The 20,160-nt window shown below is 42.6% G+C and overlaps 1 protein-coding gene across 1 annotated transcript in view; it reads left to right on the forward strand.

Annotated features, from left to right (window-relative positions):
* Positions 1–567: 567 nt before the first annotated feature.
* The window catches only part of CD2AP (CD2 associated protein), a 74,224-nt gene continuing 54,631 nt past the window's right edge, over positions 568–20,160 (forward strand). The window contains exon 1 of the mRNA XM_030945022.1: positions 568–779. Within this exon, the coding sequence (XP_030800882.1) occupies positions 776–779 (4 nt within the window). The 5' untranslated portion in view covers positions 568–775. The remainder of the gene's footprint in view (positions 780–20,160) is intronic.

Here is a 20,160-nt window from a genome sequence, read left to right on the forward strand (position 1 = left end):
AGCGCTGAACAGATTGCCCAGAGAGTGGGAGTCTCCCTCATTGGAGGTATTCCAGAACTGTCTGGACACAATCCCATGCCATGTGCTTTGGGTAATTCTGCTTGAGCAGGGAGGTGGAACCACTGTGGTCCCTTCTGACCTGTCCTGTTCTGTGATTGAGTGAAGGGGGTGATGAGGGGAGTGAGGAGGAGGCTGATGAAGGGGCTGTGAGGGGAGGTGAGTGGGTTATGAGAGAGCTGTGAGGAGGTCATAACAGAGGTGTGAGGAGGCTGACTGGGGAGTGATGAGGGAGCTGTGAGGGGGTCAAGACAGGGGATTTGATGAGGGTGGTGATGAGAGGAGCGCTGAGAGGCTGGCGAGGCGTCAGACGCGAGGTCTAACGAGGGGGACGATGAGGGCGTGCCAGGGTCGGGGGCGGGGCCTGCCCTGAGGGGCGGGTCTGGGGGCGGGTCGAGTTCCGCTCGCGGGGCGGAGCCGCGATGGTGACGTCACCCCCGCCTGGCAACGGCGTGGGGGCGGTGGCGGCGCGCGGCTCTCGCGGGACTTGGCGCCCCCCGCCGTGGGCGGGGCTGAGCCGCCGGTGCCGGAGCTCGGTTGAGGCGGCAGCAGGAGCGGCGGGACGGGACGGGCGAGCGGCTCCTCTGCCCCGGGCCGCCCGCGGCTCGGAGCCGCCCCTTCCACGCCCGTAGCGCTACGGATGGAGCCGCAGTGCCCGGCTTGAGCGTGTCGGCGGGACCAGGAGCCGCTCCGCCGAGCCTGGGCGGGCGGTCGCAGCATGGGTGAGCGCGGCGGGGCGGGCGGCGGGACCGGCCCCCTCTTCCCGCTTCTTCGGGGGCGCCTTCGCCGCCCTTTGTCTGAGGGGAGGGTGCGGACACGCGGGGCCCGGGGCAGCCCCCGAGATGCCCGGGGCGGGAGCGGTGCCGGTACCCGGGGCACGGTGGAGGAGCTGCCGGGCCGACGAGTGCGGCAGGTGCTCGGTGAGCGCTCCCTCCCGGGAGAGGCCGGAGCCGCCCCGTCCCGCCCGGCCGGTCCCGGGGGCTGCGGAGGGGCCCGGGCTGGGAGGAGGCGCGGGGGGGTTCCGTGGGTTTCGGTGGGGAGAGCGAGGTGTACAGCAATGCCTGGTGCTGCTTGGAGGGAGTGGCTTGGTGAAGCATAAAAGTTTTTATGGCTAAATCCAGCCCTTTCGCCTTTTTTTTTTCCCCACTCAGCGTCAATTTGAGCTGCGCCTTCGCCCGTTTCTCCACCAAGGCGGAAGCACTCACTGTATTTTAAAGAGAGTGAGTGTAGAACCCCTGGGAATGTTCCCGTGTTAAGGATGTGCCAGTTCAGGTTCACACTGGGAGCAGTCATTTGTGATGGGTCTGGTTTTTAGTGTAAGCGTCGGCGTAGGGAAGTATCAACGAGTGAACTTACACACCGCTCTTGAGAGCCGTCTTTGCTTATAGCAACTTCCCCTTTATAGAGATTTCGGACCTCACCGGGGTCCAGAACGATGCGCGGATCGGTTTGTTTGTCTCTCATACCTCCACCCTGCTCTGCTGTGCTGTTCAGGGCGCGGGTGGCAGCGGCTTCAGTGTCCTGTGTGTTAATGCTGCTGTGTGCAGACGTGCTCCATCAGAACAGGAGTAAAGCTTTTTCAGTGGAAGGGTACCTGGGTTTTGGATAGCTTTTCTGCCTCCCCGTTGTGAATGGAAATGAAGTGCACGGCGTGCAGATCAAACGTGCAGTTAGTGAAGTAAGATGCGCTCCTCCTGGCTGGTGTTCTGCTGATTATCAAGATCTGCTTTCAGTGTGTTCATCTCAGTGGAAGTTGTCTTAGGAGGTCAAAGCACACTTAAAATGAAATCTGAAAATAGAAAATGAAATTAGTGTTTTAGATTCTGGTAGAAGCCAAACATCTCACTTTTATATGCTTTTTGTGATTATTCAGAATAGGTAAGAAGACTTGCTCTTAATTTCTTTTCGGGCTGCATTGTTTTATTTGCAAGTGAGAAATGTCTGCCCAGGTCATTACAGTGGCCTGTGATGGTAGTTCCTAAAGCATAAAGGCTTAGTGTGCTAATTAAACACATTGAACATATTAAATTAAACATATTGAACTCAGGCTGTAATACTGAAATGTGAAATACCTCAGGATTGACGTATGGTAGGTTTGGGTTATTAAAATGCTTAGTATACTCAGTTAGTACAGTTAGGAACACTGTATAGGGACTGAGTCCAGTTCATGATTGTATGTGATTATTCTATGACATGGTTTTATGTATTTTTGTTCTTAAGTTTCCTTTTCGAAAGGAAATCCTCTTCTGATGAGCATAATGAGCATGTTATTACTGTTCTAGATATGACTTAACTGAGGGGGTGCACAGACTGTGAGTATTGCTGTTGTGTGGGTTATTTATTACCATAACAATTTGTGTGTATGTGCAGTTACAGAGCAGTTCCTGCCAGGATGGTGACCAAGCTCTAGAAAGGAGTGTATAATAATCCCAGAACCTTTTAAACAGATTTTCTCTGAAGGTGTTGTCCTTTATTCAGATTTCCGAGTATTTCTTTATTGTGGTCAAAAGGGGTGAGGAATGTACAATAAACATCTCTAAAAATAAGAGCGAAAAAAGAAGTAACTGTAGCTTGCTCTGCACTCACTGTAGTTGCCTCCCAATTTATCTTGAGAAGTCATTAGTTGATTATTTTATTACTGGTGTCATGGTAGAGCTGGCTGTTGATAAGAGATTGTCTGTTATGTCAGCTTGTGGAAGAGATTTTACTTGTAAGAGGTGGCTTAGAGGAGAGTGTTAAGGCATCTTTGATGAACTCAAGGATTTTTGAGATTTATGGAGAAGTAAGAACAGTCAGTATGACTCTGGAGGAACCAAAAGGAGAAGGGCAGAAGTACAGAATGCCTTGGAAACAAGTTCTTTCATGTTCTTCTGGTAGCTGGAAATTAATGTTTCAAGAGCACGTGTCGTTCAGATGTCTGAAGGATGGGGAGGGAGATGTGATCAGAGGTGACACACACAAGACCATATAAAGTTATTGGTAATGTCCAGTGACACCCTTGAGCCCTGTCATTATAATTCTGTTCCTTCTGCACTAGAGTAATCATGTATGTACGACTCTAGAAACAGCTTGGTAAACAGATTAAAGGGAAAAAATGTATTCAGATATTCTAGGTAGAAAAGACTTTATTTATTGAATTGTCTTTTGCTGTTTTGGGTTGATATTAACTTGGAGAGATTAGCTTCCAGCTAACTGTCATATGGCTTTATAACTAAGAAGGAACCATTCCAGCAGCAGCTGATAAATTGCCACAGTGGAAAACTGCAATCCACTGAACATCTGTCAGTATCTTCTTAGCTATATGCATCTCCCCATCTTTTTTATTTCCAAAAATTTATGCAGACTTTGATTTGTGGTTCCCATGGTTAGTATATCTGAATTTGCTACATGTTCTCTTCAGAAAAAATTATAATTTTGGGGTACTTTACGAAACCAGACATACTTCTTCATCGCCAACAGAATAAGTATATAACAGAGTAAGTTCCTTGAACATTAAACTTGAGTGAAGCCTTTGGCTAGTTTCATGTTGGCAACAGAAAACAATCTAGGAGGTTTTTGTAAGCAGACTTAATACTTTTGACATGTTGGTGTGGAGACAGTGGCAGTTTCAATATTCCTCAGTAGTATTCCAAGAACCTGTTAGAACATTACTTCAGGGTTTGTTCTTCAATTCAAAAAGAAACAAAAACCCCCTCACAGAACAATCCCCCAACCAAAAATCTACTCCATACACCCCCAAGCAAATGGGGTAGGATAGGTGAAGAGTCCTGCTGCTGCTGTTTTTACCAGGAAATATGTAAGGTGGGATGTGCAGTTGAGCTTCAGGCTTTATTGTAGAATAAAATGATTATCAGAAGTTCAGGTTGTTAAACCCTTCTGCACTCAGGTACTTGATGAGCCTGATGTTGACCAGATGTACCTGTGGTGGTCAGCAAAGTGATTTCGTACTACCATTTTCTTTTTGTAGACAAAACCATAAGGGAGGGTGATGTAAAACTGACTCTGGAAGATACATGCCTAAGCTACTGGGAAACCAAATTACAGTAACTGGGAAGAGTTGATGGATCCTGGCTTTAGGTGAAGACTGAGCAGAGATTGCTTCAAAAGGTGCTAGAGATTCTGTCAGCTCAGCTCTTGCCTTTTTTGTTTTTTGGGTTTTTTTCCCCCAAGAATGTAAGAACTGCTGTGCTGACAGTCCTGACTGTGGAGACAGGTAGGGAGGAAAAGGATATGGAAGGCAAGTTTGTAGTGGAAAGTTTTATTTTGTTTCTTTTTTTTTGTTTTTTTTCTTTTAATAAAAACCTCTAGTCTGGCAGTAAGTGATTTATGAACTTTCTCAGAGGTGTTTGTGGTTTCACCAGATCTTTTTTTATACATAGTTCAAGTCCGTGGTTGTCCATCTCTCAGGGGCTCAAAAAAGCCTTGTGGTTTTTGCCAACCACTCTCTGTGACAGTGGGAATCCCTGTTTAACATATATTGGAATGAGTGGGAGAAATACATCCTTTCAGCGTGAGTTTTTTTTACCCTGAAACTGCTCCTTGTTCTGCCAGACTTCTTTGTGTTTTTGAGAAACGGTGGGTGATTATTTGGTGGCTTCATACTGACAAGTCTCTCTACATGTACTTTAATCATGTGCCAGTCATTCCAGATGCTGGTCATCCTTACTGGATAGTTATTTTAGTATTGATCATGTTTTCATCTTGTTGAAAAGAGTTTTTCATGTTATTCAAGAGTTAACTTTGTGCAGGGGTGGAATTATAGTTACCGTCTTGATTTCTTTTGTTTTTCTAACAGTTCTTAAGAGCTTTAGTTTCAGCTAGGTAGGACCTTGCCCTCGAATTACCCTCACCTTCACGGGCTTTCTCCATTGTCTGCCTGTGCTTGCTTTTTTTCCCTTAGTGGGTTTTTGTTGCATAAACACAGGAAATGTGTGGTCGGGCACACTGCGCTGTCTGGGGCTAAGTGAGGTGGCTGCTCTGTCCTGCTCTGGCTGTCACAGCTCTGCTCTTCCCATTCATTTTGCTTCCTCGAGCTGCTGTCACATGTGACTGCTGGTCTGGTAGTTCCTTAACCTGGCTTGATAAAAGTGATTTGTTAGGAAAGAGCAGCAATGAAAAAGCTTAAAGTGACTCAAATCATCTTGACAGAAGTGGTGAGTCAATCAGGTGAAATTTGTTGCTAGTGGGTCTGGGTTGTAGCGATTTCTATCAGCTGTGATAGCTACCTGGGCACTTCAAATGTGTTCTGGGCCTTGGCAGGGGCTTAACCTTTTTCTTCTGCTCCTTTTAAAGTGGGTATTTGTTTGTCTTTTTTTTTAACTGGCATCCTGTAATTGGTAAGGTAGCTAAATTCCATTCTGCTTTCTCTTTCCATAATATTGTTTTTTGTTTCTGCTCTGAGTTGTGAATGTGCTAATGATCTAAAATGTTCCCAGCATTTGGTGGAGGTGGTGTTTGAGCCTTTGCTGTCCCTTACTTTGGATGTGGGGTGGTAGGAAACAGATTTCCCCAGTGCTGTGGTGGTGGGAGCACAACTCTGCTTGAGCATCACCCATGGCTGTCCTGGTGCACTGGTGACAGCAGGACTGAAGCACTAAAACTGCCTTTCCAGTTGCCTCTTTTCTGGTGTGAACTCTTTCTATGTTAATAAGTGTCCTTTCACCCTAAATTATTCCCTGTTTCCCAGCATAAACTTCAGACTTCATTTCACCAGCATGGCTATTTACTTTCTCTGACTAATGCCAGCAAGAGTTTTTGGGTGGGATTGTGTTTTACTTCACTACTTCCATGCAGAATTGACTTTCTTCATATACAATCAGAATTAAATACTTCTTTTTCAGAAATCTTGAACAAAAAAAAAAGATGCATTGTAGATATTTTTGAACAAAAATTTAAGTCTTGCCACTGCCAGAGTCCTAAATCAGGCTGAAGGAAAAATTGCAGTATGTGTGTGTCTGCCAAATGAGTTAAATCTTTCCACTTTGGGGTGATGTACACTGTAGAGAGTATAATATGAGGTAATTTAGAATATTAAGTTCACTTTTCTTAAAGGAATATTTATTGCCTATAATGTGCTCATGACCCTGAGATTGGCTCAGCTCATCAGAGCCTGGTGCTAAAAACAGCAAGGTTACGAGTTTAGTCCCTGTATGGGCCATTTATTTAAGAGTTGGACTCAATGATCCTTGTGGGTTCCTTCCAACTCAGAACTTTCTGTGAAATCTGTATTAGGCCAGGACTGCTTTCAGTGGAGTAAATTAGAATATAATATTTTGAATAATTTAAAAAATGAAGCATTTTCTTGTAATTTCAGCAGTTTGTGCAGTGCTGAGCTGTGGTGTTACAGATGAGAGCTGCAGTTGCTTTCCACTTAGTGCTGAAGAACTTTGTGATTGCAAATTGAGTTTAGATTTGACATTGTTGTTGAAGAAACTCAAAATGAATGTTATTGCTTTCTAGTTTTAACTAGATAAAGTGTTGCTTTAAATTATTTAAATGGCTTAAGACTGCACTGTTTCTTAACAGTAAATAAATCCCTGTGAACATGGTACATTTTGTCATTAGAGGCAAATGGTTTTGGAATTAAGCAGTGCTGCGCAATCTCATTATTTTTGCTTCTGCAGCAGCTGTGAATAGGTTTTTGTGGATGGCAGTTATTAATGATTTTTACTTTAATTTTAAATAAAGCAGTTTTGCTAGAGTTCCTGGAAACTTGCCTGACTTACTATTTAAAGAAGACTTTTAAGTCATCAGTTTCTGCGTCCTTGATAAAATTACTAAGTGGTTGGCCTTTGTCAAATGTTTTTGACTCTGGATATGTCGATCTTTTTAAGCTGGCACTGGAGTTAAGTCTGAGCCTTTGCTTACTCTGACCAATAAGCATTTTTCTCTTCCCTTGCTTGTATGAACCAAATGATCTGAAACTTCCCGGTCTTCCTGAATCAGCTTTCAGCCAGGCTGGCTGTCCAAAAACTGAGACTGAGCTGATGGCTGCAGGAGGAGGATGAGGATGCTACTGACACTGATATCAGCTGCAGCGCACTTACAGCAGTTGTCAGTTTGGACCCAACAGAAGTTTTTTGTCTTCCAGTTTTGGCTCTTCTGTTCAATTGTGGCTTTATTGGTAACATACCAGTGTACCTTCATTCTTCTTAGTGTGTTTTTATTTCCCCAAGTTTCTTCATTCTTCATTTTTATTTCCCCCTGTTTCTTCATTTTTCAGGAAAAATATAAAAGCAAACATTTTTGTCAGAATGTTTCAAGTTGTTTCTTGTCAATGCATCTTTGGCACTCAGGGAGAAGGGTCTCCCTCTTTGCTTGAAGAAATAAAACCACTAGTTTCGTGAAGTGGGGAAGAATCTCATCACTTAACTCTGAACTTGTACCTTGAGCTCTGAGCAGATTTGTTGTAAGGCTGCTTTGCGTATAATCTCCCTTGTCACACCGTGGGTGCAGTTCCAGGCTGTGCTTCAGAGATAACTCCCGGCTGCCGCTGGAGCTGTGCAGTGCCTGTGTCTGGCTCCAGTGGCTGTGAGCCTGCCGGGAGCTGACGAGCTGCCTGGTGGGGAGAAACTCCTGTGCCAGCTTTGCCATCATGTCAGCAAGCTGGATGGCCTCACTGGCTGCAGTCCTTACCTCCTGGGCAAGAGAGTGGATGGAACTGAATTTCAGGAGTCAAGGAATGTAGAGTGTTTTTCCTTTTCTGTTTTAACCTGCAGTTACTTTGCACTAGATCCATGCTGTAATTTCATAAGTTTCTTCAGTGTGTCTATATTAATTGTTCTCCCTAAGTATTCCTGATCAACCAAACTGGTTATTTCACAGCATTCTTTTTCTGAATCTTTAAAGGTTTTTTTTAATCCCTCCCAATCCATTTTAAGCCAGCCGAATGTTCCTTTTAAACTGTACCTCTAATTTGCAATTTTTTTATTGATTTAATAATACCTTTAAAGAGAAAATAGATTCTAAACAGCTAAAACCTGTTACTGAGGTGCCTTTTGTATTTCTGTAGGTGTTGGTTTTGGTTGTTCTCAATAATGTGTATGCCTAGAGAAGAGGACTGAGTGCAGTATATAAAAGTATGCATCTGTTCTTCCGTATCCTGATTTCTTGCAGTTGGGCTGGACGTGCAATGTTGCCATCACTTAAATGCTTTTATGTAGTTTGGCTTTTTTAGCACTATCATAAACCAGTAAATGCAAGATTAAGTAGAATAAGCCTGCCTAAAACTTGAGGTAAATCACATTGCTATTTGCACTCATTTTAACATCTAAATGTTTCTGTCAGGGAAGTTATTAATTGCTAGAACAAACTGCCAGGAGAATGCTAGATCCATCATTTCTTGGTATGGTCAGTCCCTGGATAATGCAGATATCAGTGTGTTCTTTAATCTCCCCTTTTGGCAGGTTTAGTGATCATGTGTCCATACAATGATCTAGTCCAAGACACTGGCTAAGGCTGAGTCCAGCTGGAAGAGAACCAGCTGGCTGATTTGGCAGCAAACTAGACTGACACACCCTGGAGCAGCACAACTGTGAGACCAGCACAGGGGAAGAGGTGGTGAAATGAGAATGAGTAGAGAGAGACCATGCAGGGTCGCTGCTTTAGCCTTAGATTGGAGTCACTGTCAAACTCTGGTCTCTGTAAGTGACTAAAGCAGTCGTTCCTGAAAAGCAGAGCCTGTCTGTTTCCCTTTCCAAAGAGGTTAAGTGAAGAATATTCTTTTGTTAAGAGATTTTGGTACAGGACTTGACAAAATTAGCAGGATTTACAAGCTGCATGAGTGTCTGCAGGGTGGGCCATGGGCTGTTTGAAACCTCAGTGTCCCGAACAACACATCTTGCTGTGTTCAGCTGAGTTGGTGCTGTTCAGAAGCCAGGTGGAATGAGATGCTGTGCTGCAAGTGGGGCAGTGGAAGTGCTGAGGTGAGCAAGGCTTTTGAAGCCATGAAGATAAAAGCAAATATGTTAATCCCATGCTCTCCTGGGTATGGTAGATAAAGCGGCAGCAGATTTTCTTGAGAAGTGCAAACGACAGAATGTAGCCTTTTAATTAAGGATAAATTATCATGAACTGTGCTGTTTTGCTCTTGAAAATCAAATACAGGGCTTCCTTTGCCTGACCTGCAGGTTACTGAAAATACATCTCATCCTTCAGCACAGGGAAGGAGAGTGTCTGTGAAGGGGAAGATTATACTAAAACCACTACATTGACACATTCACATTATCAGAAGTCTAAGTATAACAGGGTCTGCTTTTACAGCCTACCAGTATCTGAATAAGGATGTGGGGTCAGGAAGTAGGGGAATTGGAAATGATGTTAGTTGACACCCTTTTCAGGTTGAGGAGATCTTGAAGGCATTTTTTAAATCATTGTGTGCTATAGGGATGTATATATAAAAATTAACAGTGTGGGGTTGTCAAGTAAAAGCACAATTAAGAGTATATAAAATTGCTTCCTCTTGTTTTCATGTGCTCATCACCTTAATGGATGCTTATTTTGTGGGAAGAGTTTGCTGTTTCAGTCTTAGCACTTCATCCTTACTGAGAGAGAACTATAAGGTAGATGTATGGATTGTAATGTAAATAGCTTCTAATACGTAGGTTGTAGGAGAAAACCTGCCCTGGTAGATAACCAGTAACAGAAAGCCTCAGGCTGGATAAACAGCAGATGAAATAAAGCTGTTTATGAAACAGGAGACGTGGTGTCAGTACAATAAGGCACAGCCTGCCATCTCCATGCAGCAAGGAGACTGGACTGATTTCCCATCAACACAGAGCTGCTGGATTCTGCTGTTCACTGCTGTATCCTGGTTTTTCAGTTCTGAGCAGTGACTGAAGTGGTAAATCCTGACCTTGGTGTTTGAAAAAGCTGAGGTTGTATTGCTGACTCTTCTCTCTTGATTTAACTTTTTTTTTTATTTGTGTATGTAGCTGGGTTCCCAGGATTATGCCTGTACTTGTGAATATGTGGGAACAACCAAGAGTATTTCCTTTGTGTTTCTGAAATCCAAACTACTCCTTCAAGTGACTGTGTTGATAACAGTGGAGGTGAGTGTTGGCTTTCTGTGAACTTGCCTCAGGTGCTTTGTCTCCTGATGGCAGCAACTGCTATCCCTTGCTTTTCTGCTATCCCAGACTGCTTTTCATGAACTCCTGTAAGGCCTCTGATCCCTTCTCAAATTCTTCAAATACCGATGGTGGTGTTACTATCAATTAACTCTGTGAGACCCAGCACATGCTGTAGTTGCTTCCAAGCTGGATATTTGGTGATCAGCTAGCCATCAAGTTAGAAGGGTAAGTGTTAGGGCCGTCCTGAAGTCTTTTCCTTGGAAGGACTGAGATTTGAGTGCTTCAGTGCTGACTCTACAAAAAACCCTAAAAATAAAAAATATACAGCTCTTACTTTTGGAGATGCTGCTCTTCTGGCATGTTTCAGCCAAATGGGTGTACAGGGGAAGAACTATTGGGAGTGAAGCAGGAGGATGGGCAGGTAGGGATGCTCACATAACACTGATTTCTTCAAATGCTCAAGATTATGACCAAGTACTTAAAAAAGCTCCCCAGTGAATGGGGTGGGGGATGATTGGTGTGCTGAAGTAGTAATGAACTACCTTACTGTCTGCCAGGGAGCATGGGCAGGACAGTAGCCAGCAGGTCCTGGGAAGTGGTTGTTCCTACTGCCTGGCACTCACAGGCAGGCTCTAAAATACTGTGTCCAGTTTTGCTCCTCCCTCCCCTCAAATGCAGAGGGAATGCCACTGAACTGGAGAGCTGAGGGTGGTTGGGAGGCTGATGCATATGGTGTGCAAGAAGTAGGTGTAGCCTGGAGAGAACAACCTACTCTCCTTGGAGGCACAGTGAAAAATTATGAACCAATGCCTGCAAGTTAGGACAGAGGTAATTCCCACTGAATATAATGTGGAAAAATTATTATGAGAATTCAGTATCAGAAAAGACACTTGAGGTGGTTGTTTTATCTCCATCCTTTCAAGGCTTCTAAAATTTAGCTGGACAAAGCCTTGAGCAACCTCATTTGACTTTGGGATTAACCTTGCTCTGACCAGTTTGGAATAAGTAAACTCCAGAGGTCATTTCAAACCCTATTTTCCTGTGATTGGAAGCATTGCAAACCATGCAGATTGAAATAATGATCTTAATAAGAATTACTTAAATCCTTCTAAATACATATGGAAATAGATATTTGAAGGACTTACTGTCTGAACTTTTAGAACATCGTTGACCTAATGAAACAATTTTGCCTCCTTTAAAACTGTCTGATTGAGATTGTAGGATGCCCTTGAGCATTTGCTGTTTTGACTGGCTTTTGTGAAATCCATTTCATAGAGATTTCTTTCTGTGCTTTTTCATCAGATGTTCAGTTTATTGTCTTGACTAAAATGTCCACAATAAAAAGTAAATGAACTTTATGTCACAATTAGTGTGCCCTGACAGCATGGAGTCAGATACAAACACTTGTTCCTGTTGTAATACTAAGCATATTTTGTGGTTTTTGCAAAATTCCAATCTGGGACCATTCAGACTCTTGCATCATGTCTGTTTTTACAGATGAAGGGAACACTTTGTGCATGCTCCAAATAATGCTTTTAAGTTCCTGTAAATTCATTTCAAAGCCAGATTCTTGCCATGTTTGCACAAGTACTAATTGTCATTCAGAATTAGAGATGTTCCAAATTGTAGGCTGTCTGTCAAAGCGTTTCTGCATTTCTATAGAGCGTAAAAGGAGTTTTCATTTAAACCCAAAAGGCTTTCAGAGATTTTCTTGTTTTCATAACTCTTGAATTCATAACCTGGGGCTATGATCATGATGTCCTTTTTGGCTAGGAGACTCCTGGAAAAAAAAATCTGCAGGAGAAGGTGAAGCTTTTATAGTAGTGTGGAATCCTGACAGAAGAAAGGAAACTTCAAATACAATTTTTTATTTTTCAGGGGAATGACTTTGTAAAAAGAGTTCTCAGATAAGCAACAGCTTCAAACTTATTTTTGTGAGCTAATTATCTAGTGAAGGCTTTAAGGGAACACACATAAATACGGTGTTGACCTTAAGATACTTTCCCTGCTTATTTGGTCCTTTGGATTTGAACAAAATATAGATGAGGTACGATTCTTTTGTTCTTCAGTGCTTTTTGGCATGGCTTTGTTTTAGCAGAACTTGTAATTTGGTGTTTCGTGACTCACCTTGAATGTTTTGCCAAATAGATGTTATAAAATTAACTTAAGGGAAGGAACAGAGGAAGAGGCATAAATCTATATATGGAACAATGTCTGAGTCATGGCTTCAGAAAATGTGGTGTGGTTTTTTTTAAATACGTTCCCCTGTGCCCTTAAAGATACCTGGTTTTCTCTTCAATGTGAATTGGTAGCATTTTTTCACTTCCGCTCGTGGAGACATTTGCTGCCTTTCCTGCAGGTGTCACCTCTCATTTCTGGGCTGGTTTCTTGCTCTGGCTGAAGGAAATAACATGCAGCACAAACCATCACTTTCTGCTTCATGTCACTTCCCAGGCAAAATGTTTTGACCTCCTCTATCCTTATAAAGTATTAAATACCTGGAGGTAGTTGAGGTTTTATTCTAATACTTCCCATTTCATGTCTTGTGCTGTAAAGGGAAGAGCCCAGCAATGCTGCTCATAGAAGTGGGGGTTAAATTAAATCCACAGTTGTAACATTTATTAAATTTATGACTGAGTTTAAGACAAGTAAACATTTCTGATAATGTTGGAGGAGATATGATGGGGTACTTCTAGAGTTGATAAATCTGGAGTGAGGTATCCCTAAAACAGTTTTCTTCCCATGTGGTTGTCAGTGGTGACTTATCTACAGCACACAGTTGTAAAACTATGAGGGTATGTGTGAAGACAATTTGCTTTAGGTAAGTGAAAATTGACAAACATTCAATTTCCAGTCGTGTTTTATCTTATACAGTGTTAAGCACTATAATGCACTCCAGAAGATTACAGGAGCCTGGAGTGGGAAAATGAGGCATATGTGGTTTGTGTCTTTCAGAGCAGGCTGCTGGGCAGAGTTTCTGCTATACTGTTTAGTTTCCTTCCCAAAGTCTCTTGCTAATTGCACCCGAGCCGGCACAAGAAACTGATGTTTGAGGTGGTTGCTGTTAGAATGCAATGAGTTTCTCATTAGTTGAAATAATTTGGGAAGAAAAGCCTGCATTTTAAACAGTTTTCAACTGTTCATTTTCCTGATTATTTCAGGCATTCTTACTGGGCTGTAAAATTCAACACAAACTTTTTATTAAAAATGCATGGTGAGTCATATCTTGGAGAATGCACCATTGCCTTACCCAATCTAAAAATGCCAGGCGGATCCAGGGCGGCTTCCAGATGGACGAGTTCTGTGCTGACAGACTCAAGTCTCCTGGCTTTAGACTGTCTCAAGGGTAGACTGCTATTTTTGTTTTTATTTTCCTTTTTCTTAGGCAAGCTATGGATGTAGAGGAATTGTTTCTTTAAGCAGAAAGCTAGAACTGGGTAATGCAGCACAGACCAAGTTACAAAATAAGTAAGGAAAAATAGCAGATACTGCAGGGTGGATAGAAAGAAAAGGAAAAGAAACTTTGAATAAAGTTGCCGTGTCACAGACTTGAGACACTGGCAGAGACTGCTCAGAGAAGCTGCAGATGTTTCATCTCTGGAAGTGTTCAAGGCCAGGCTGGATGGGGCTTGCAGCAACCAGGTCTGGTGGCAGGTGTCCCTGCCCATGGATGTTCTTTAAAGGTCATCCAAGCTATCCTGTGATTCAGGCACAAACGTATTTTATGATGTTTTTTGTTATAAAACATACAAATAAATTAACAAATCCCTGCCATTAGCATGTTCTTTTTCAGAGACATCCTGTAACTTTCACAGATTTCTTATAATCCATGAGATCTCTCATATACCTCACTGAAGTTTCTTACTTACACTTTTGATTTTACCTTTACAGCTGACAGGAAATTCTGCAAAAGTTGGCCAAACTGAAATTAATTTCAGCCACTAAACGCTTCTCCCAAAAATACCTTCTCACTGCAATGCCACTGACATCCAAATCACAAACTCTCAGACAGTACAATCCCCAGCCAGCTCCAGGTGCTGTCTCACCACCCTCAACAGCAGGATTTCCTTCCTGAAGTCTAGTCTGAATTTCTCCTCTGTCAGTTTAAAACCAGTGCCTCTAGTCCTGTCAGTACAGACCTTGGGAAAAAGTATATACTGAAAGGATGCAATAAGGTAGTTATCACTAGAAAGGAGAAAATGTGGTGAGACCAAATAGGAAAATAGCAGAAGTGCCTTTGTGCCAGCTTGTTCCTTCCTCTCTTGCAATGGTAGTTTTTTTTCCCTTTAGCTCAAAGGACTTGACGTGGGAAGCTGACAGTAGCTGGGCTGTTGATGCTCAAGTGTGGGGAAGCAAAGACTCACATGAGATAGGAGATACTAAGTTTCAAAGTTGCTTTGTTGCCATTTTTTGGTTTGCTTGTTGTTGCTGGTTTTCTCTGTGGTGTGTGTTTATTCTGACTTAATTATTTTTTTTCCTAAAAGCTATCTTTATAGCAGTTTAAAATATACTCAGTGTAAGCATTAGAGAGTACTTACTAAGTTTTTAACAGGTCTTGTAAACCATCACATATCCAGCCGTTCTGGCTGGTCAGCCCATGTGCTGAGGAAGCAGAAAGGGGTTTGTTGGGAATTTAGCCTGAGTGCAGCAGTGTCTGACTGCCCTCGCTCATCTAATGCTGTTTTGAACTGCTGAGCCTTCTGAGATGGGGTGCGTTGAAGAGAGAGTGAAGGCTCATACTCACTTCAACATGAAGTTACTTTAAACAGAGCAAATCCTGTTGTATCCAAACTGAGTCCCCACAGGGTGACAGCACGGTGTTTGTGGTGCTTCCAGAGACTGGGTGGACATAGCTGAGCTGGTATTATGTAGAATCAGCTTGGGTCCAACACTGTGTGTTTGTATGTATTGGAGGCATCCTGCTTGAAAGGATTGTTTGTTTGCCCAGCAACCTGAACTAATAAATTGTACAGATTCAGGTTCTCTGTCTTTTAAATAATCCATGACTGGAATAATTAGCTTACAGCTATTTGGGAATTGTGTATGCTTAAAAGAAAATGTACATAAAACAGCATGAAAATATTTCTATTCTATTGGCATTGTGTTGTATTATTATAAACTAATGAAAGAATTCTCATGGCTCTGGGCATTTTGCTTAAAATAAGACCATAAGTCAATATTTGAATAAATGAGGTCAGCATTGTCTTAAACTGCAGAGAACCTCCTCTGCCACATCCCTTCCTTGTGGCAGCAGAGTTTGCTTGGCTGGCACATGGGATCAAAGCTTCAGGAGCAGGAGGAGGTGTGACTGCTTTGGTATAAAGCTGTTTATCTGGACTGGAGCTGGCACAACTGGTGTGGCTCCCTGGGGAGGAGGCACAGGTAGAAATGGCTCTGCCATGTGTCACTGCCATGTGTCACTGCCACTCCAGGGGCTGTACAGGAGACACCCGACCTCCTGAGCTCCTGTGAAGGTAAAACATCTCATTGGTGATGCTCAATGCTTGCAGTAGCCCTTGTGATGCAAGTGTTTGTAAGTCCTGCACGTGGAATGTGAGTGTGATGGCTCTGCATGGCTCAGCTCAGTGAAATGTCTGCTCTTCTGTGTGGTGTGGCTCAAAACTGGTGACTGTACAGTTAAATATGTGTGGACTCCCTGGTCTCCATTAGCTAATTACACTTGTTCAGTTTCTTAATAGCATGGAACTGCATCCTTACCATCAGAGCTGACAGGAATCCAGTGGCCTTTTATCAATGATGTGTTATGTTAGGATGTGATTTCATGGCAGATATTGGCTTTGAGCAAAGCAGCAAGTGGTGAGGGGCAAGTTGAGTGGATCTGTAGGGGGAAATTGCTCACGTGAGGGACCATATTCAGATTTCAAGTTTTGGACATTTTTATATCATTGTAGTTTTAGTCTTGTCCCATGAACACAAGGCCTGTTAAAGATTAATGTGCATTAAGTGTGTTCCTGGGTTTAGTTTCAGTGACAATTCCAGATTACTTTGTGAGATTGTTCCACACTGAACTGAGCCACCACAAATGAGGGCGGTTTGGAGCTTCACTGAGCAGGGTGCTCCTGATCTGGGATGTAACAGGGATGTAGAGGTTGATCTAAAGTGGGTTTGAAGCAGTCCTATGTCTGACCCTGCAGTGAGACGTCTTAAGGAGATAAACTTGCAGAAAGTTGTCACTACAAGCTTTCTCTTGAACTATTTTCTTTATCTGATTCCCCAGTATTATACATAACTACTAATTTAAGCAGAGAGCAGGGGAAGGGACCACTGAATACACACAGAAGAAAGCAGGGGATCACAACATCCTTGGGTTAAGCTGTCTTGGAAGTACAGCTCTGTGGGTTTCCCCACTCTCTGTTGGTGATGTAGCTTTATTGGGCACCATGAGAAGGGAAGTAGGAAATACTGAATGTTTGCATCTGTTCAAGGTTCAGTCCCTCAGGTGTTTCTCAGTTGGATGGTTATTGGGGTGTGAAGGGAAGGACTTTTGCACAAGACTAGTGCTCAGAGTGGTTTCCCTGATAGTGGGAAATGTGAGGCACTCCCCTCCTCAGATTGAGGGAGAGCAAATCTACATCTGTACCCCAAAGGAATACCTGGATCTTGGGGGAACCGGTCATTCTGGTCATTTGTAATCAGGAGTGTGAAGCAGATGCAGAGCCTGGAGGAAACCTGGCTGCAGAGCAGCGGGTGCTCTTGGCCAGGAGGGATTTGTCTTTGGTTCCCAAACCCTGGTGCTCACCTTGTGCATGTGTCTTTACAGGAGAGCTTTGTAGACAAAACTCACAGTTTTGAGATCAGGAGCTAGAATTTTAAAGGTAATGGGAAGTCTGTCAGGCCTGTCTATTTAAGCATCTGGGTTGTCATCAGTGACTCAGGTCAGGGTGACAGGAAATTATATGGTATTGAAGTGGAAAGAAAATATTCTTGTAACCACGTCTTATGTTTGACACTTACGGAAGTGTTTTCATTGTTCAGCATTTAAACACCTGAGCTACTTTTTCAGTGTTAAGGTCTGTCTTCGGTGGCTGAACATATACTATTATATTGGTATTAAACCAGCTGGAATTCCTGTAGCTCATAAATGGTAGAAGCATTTTTGTGGGAAAGCAGTTGGAAAGATCATTCTCCTTAAATTCAGCACCTAATTTTGAAAGAGTTGTGAAGAAGAGTGTGGTAGTGAAAAGGGTAAGATTGTGTCCTCTGTGGTCTTTTGTCTTTAGTCTAAATTTGGTCTACTATAAAAGAAAATATCTTTGTAACTCTATTCATACATAATAACAAAATTGTTAGGCTTTGTTTTATAAGAGACAAAACTTGGCAGGTTTTACGTGATAAATGTACAAGTGGAAATAACAGTACTAATGAAGTTTTTAGCAACTGTGTCTTTTGATAAATTGGAAAAGCAGAACTGTTTCTAACATAACTGCAGTTCTGCTGGCAAGGTACTTCTGGAGGTCACATGACTTTCCAGGGTTGTTGTTCCAATAAATGACTTTGAACTGGCCTGAAACCTGCCTGAAGAGACCTTCATGGAGCACCACAGCAATTCTTGCTGCTTCACATTGGACTCTGTCCCTCCAGGCCTGCAGCAGGTTTCAGCAAGGCTTCCCAGTATATACAAGGATTTCAGTCATCTGATTAATCCCTCTCCCCTCTTTTTAAAAAAATGTATAAGCTATTAAAGTGTGTTTTTAATGGAATTTATTTTAAATCTGGTTTATCTTTTTTTTGTCTACTACAGAAAAGTCACTGGGTTCTGACAACATTGTAATACCCTAAACAAAGTACCAAGAATGTAAAATTGTGCTCTTTGCTGGATGAGTGCCTATTTCTATTGAAGACACAGGCATGCTAGAATTTTGATATATTTTCCACTCTTCCTTGATTTGTGTTTTGATTTCTATTTTAGGGCTACCAGAGGGACTTAGTTACCTCTTATAGGCAACTTCAGAAAGTGTCTGAGTAGCTGAAGGCGTCCTTTGTTTAAAATCAGAGAAGATGGGTATAATGTGGCCATGCTTTTTGGGAGACTGGGCCTCTGCCTTGGCACTGGGATGTGGCTGGCAGAAGAGCTCGTTGTGTAAGATTTGGACAAGTGGGGAGTCCAACTGTGCCAGCAGTGGCTGAATGCCTGGTGCAGGCAGTGTTGCTGTCTTGGCTGACAGTGGGAGCTGTTTTGTCAGAGGTGTTGGGTAGGACACTTTGTGCTGTGGGGAATAATGTAGTCTGTAGCTGCTGCTGACTGGGGTGACTGACTTTGATGGGTTTGGTGTGTTTTATCACAGAATCAGCCAGGTTGGAAAAGACCTCTGAGATCATGGAATCCAACCTATGACCAAACACCATCCAGACCGCTAAGTGCCACATTCAGTCTTCCCTTAAACATCTCCCTGGGCTGGCCGTTCCAATATATGAGCATTCTTTTCACCCTTTTATGAAGAATTTCTTCCTAATGTCCAACCTAATTGTTTCACTCTTGTTTTGTTAGTGAGGTTATTATCTTATTAAAAAGCACGAGCTGAGCAGACCCCTCCCACAGAGCCATCTTCCTCCAAATATATCCAGTCAATTTTTTTTGTAGCTCTGTTGATTTTAATCACTCAGTTGCCCCTGAAAATAGGTCAGAACCTTCAAAAAACACCATCTGGAAGGTTTCCTGAGTATGTCAGAAAGCTGTCATCGGATGACTGTGTTTATATATGTTTAAGTGGCATTTGTTTGTTTTCATTTTGTCCCACTGCCTCTTGTGTTTTCATTGGGCACTGCTTGGTCTTTTCCACACCCTGATCGATGAGATATCCTTGAGCCTTTTCCCAGTTCTTTCAGCCTTTCCTTGTATGCAGATACTGTGAAAACTCAGGAGAAAGTTGTCTCCCTCTCTCAGGTGAACTTTAGTGTTTCTGGATGTGCTAGAAAAGCACAGTAAACCTCACAGTGTTCCTGCTTAAGCCTAAGACTATTTTTCATTTGAGACTTGATCGTTATGGACTTTAAGCTCCAGATAATTGATTTGAGTGAGGTTTCAAAAGGAGAAAGCAGTGTAAAAAGCAGAGGGCAGATAAGATAGGGGGGTTTGATAGCTTGTGTTGCTGAGGGGTTCTGCACCTTCTACCAGTTGGGAATTTTTAAAAACAGTTTTGACCAGCTTATACTGCTGGAATCCACCTTACTGCTGACTGATTGCAACGTATCTGTTCTTGAGTAAAACTTTTAGAAGTGAGAACCTGAAGCATTCAGAACTAGTACAAGCATTAATTATAATCAGTGAACAAATGTAATTTCTAGTTAGTGTTATTATTGGGAGTTGTGATTCCTTAAAAACATTTTCTGTCATTGCTGGACTCTGTTTTTACTTGGGTAAATATAATACTCTAGTATTTTTCAGAGATTTATTTAATCGGGATTGTTTCAGCAGTACAGAGGTTTCTTGCCCATCACCCAGGTGATTCAACTAGTGCTACCTGCTGGTATTGAAAAGCAAAACTTGTAAGTGTTCTTGAGGACCATATGGAAGCAAGACATGGGATGTGTAGCTCCTTGCTGATCCTCTGCCATCATATGAAAAAAATCTATGGGATGAAACTATTTTAACATTCCCCATGGTCCCTTCCACTTCCACAGACAAGGCAACAGTATTCATACCTGTTTTCTCTATGTATCCATGAGAGCAAGGGTGGTTTTGGGTATCACTCACAAATACAGGAGGAAATTCAGCGCCTCAGTTTCAAGTGTAAGAAGCTGATGATTGTTTACTGCTGTTTGTCTTTGGAACATAAAGACATATGGATGATGACTGGGAGGTTTTTCAGGTTCTCTATTTGTTGTTGGCCTGACCAAGTGTTTTGTAGTCTGGAAAGGTGACCAAATGAATGTTCTGTGCATTTCAAACACAGATACAGGAACGTTCTTCCAAGGGAATAAATAAACTTTCAATAGAATTGGTTCATGTTGACACAGTGTGGGTGTGATTATGTACTGCTGCTGTGGAAAAAGGACCAGGTGTTTGGCTGTT

Source organism: Camarhynchus parvulus, chromosome 3 (assembly GCF_901933205.1).
Source record: "Camarhynchus parvulus chromosome 3, STF_HiC, whole genome shotgun sequence".
Lineage (NCBI taxonomy): Eukaryota > Metazoa > Chordata > Aves > Passeriformes > Thraupidae > Camarhynchus > Camarhynchus parvulus.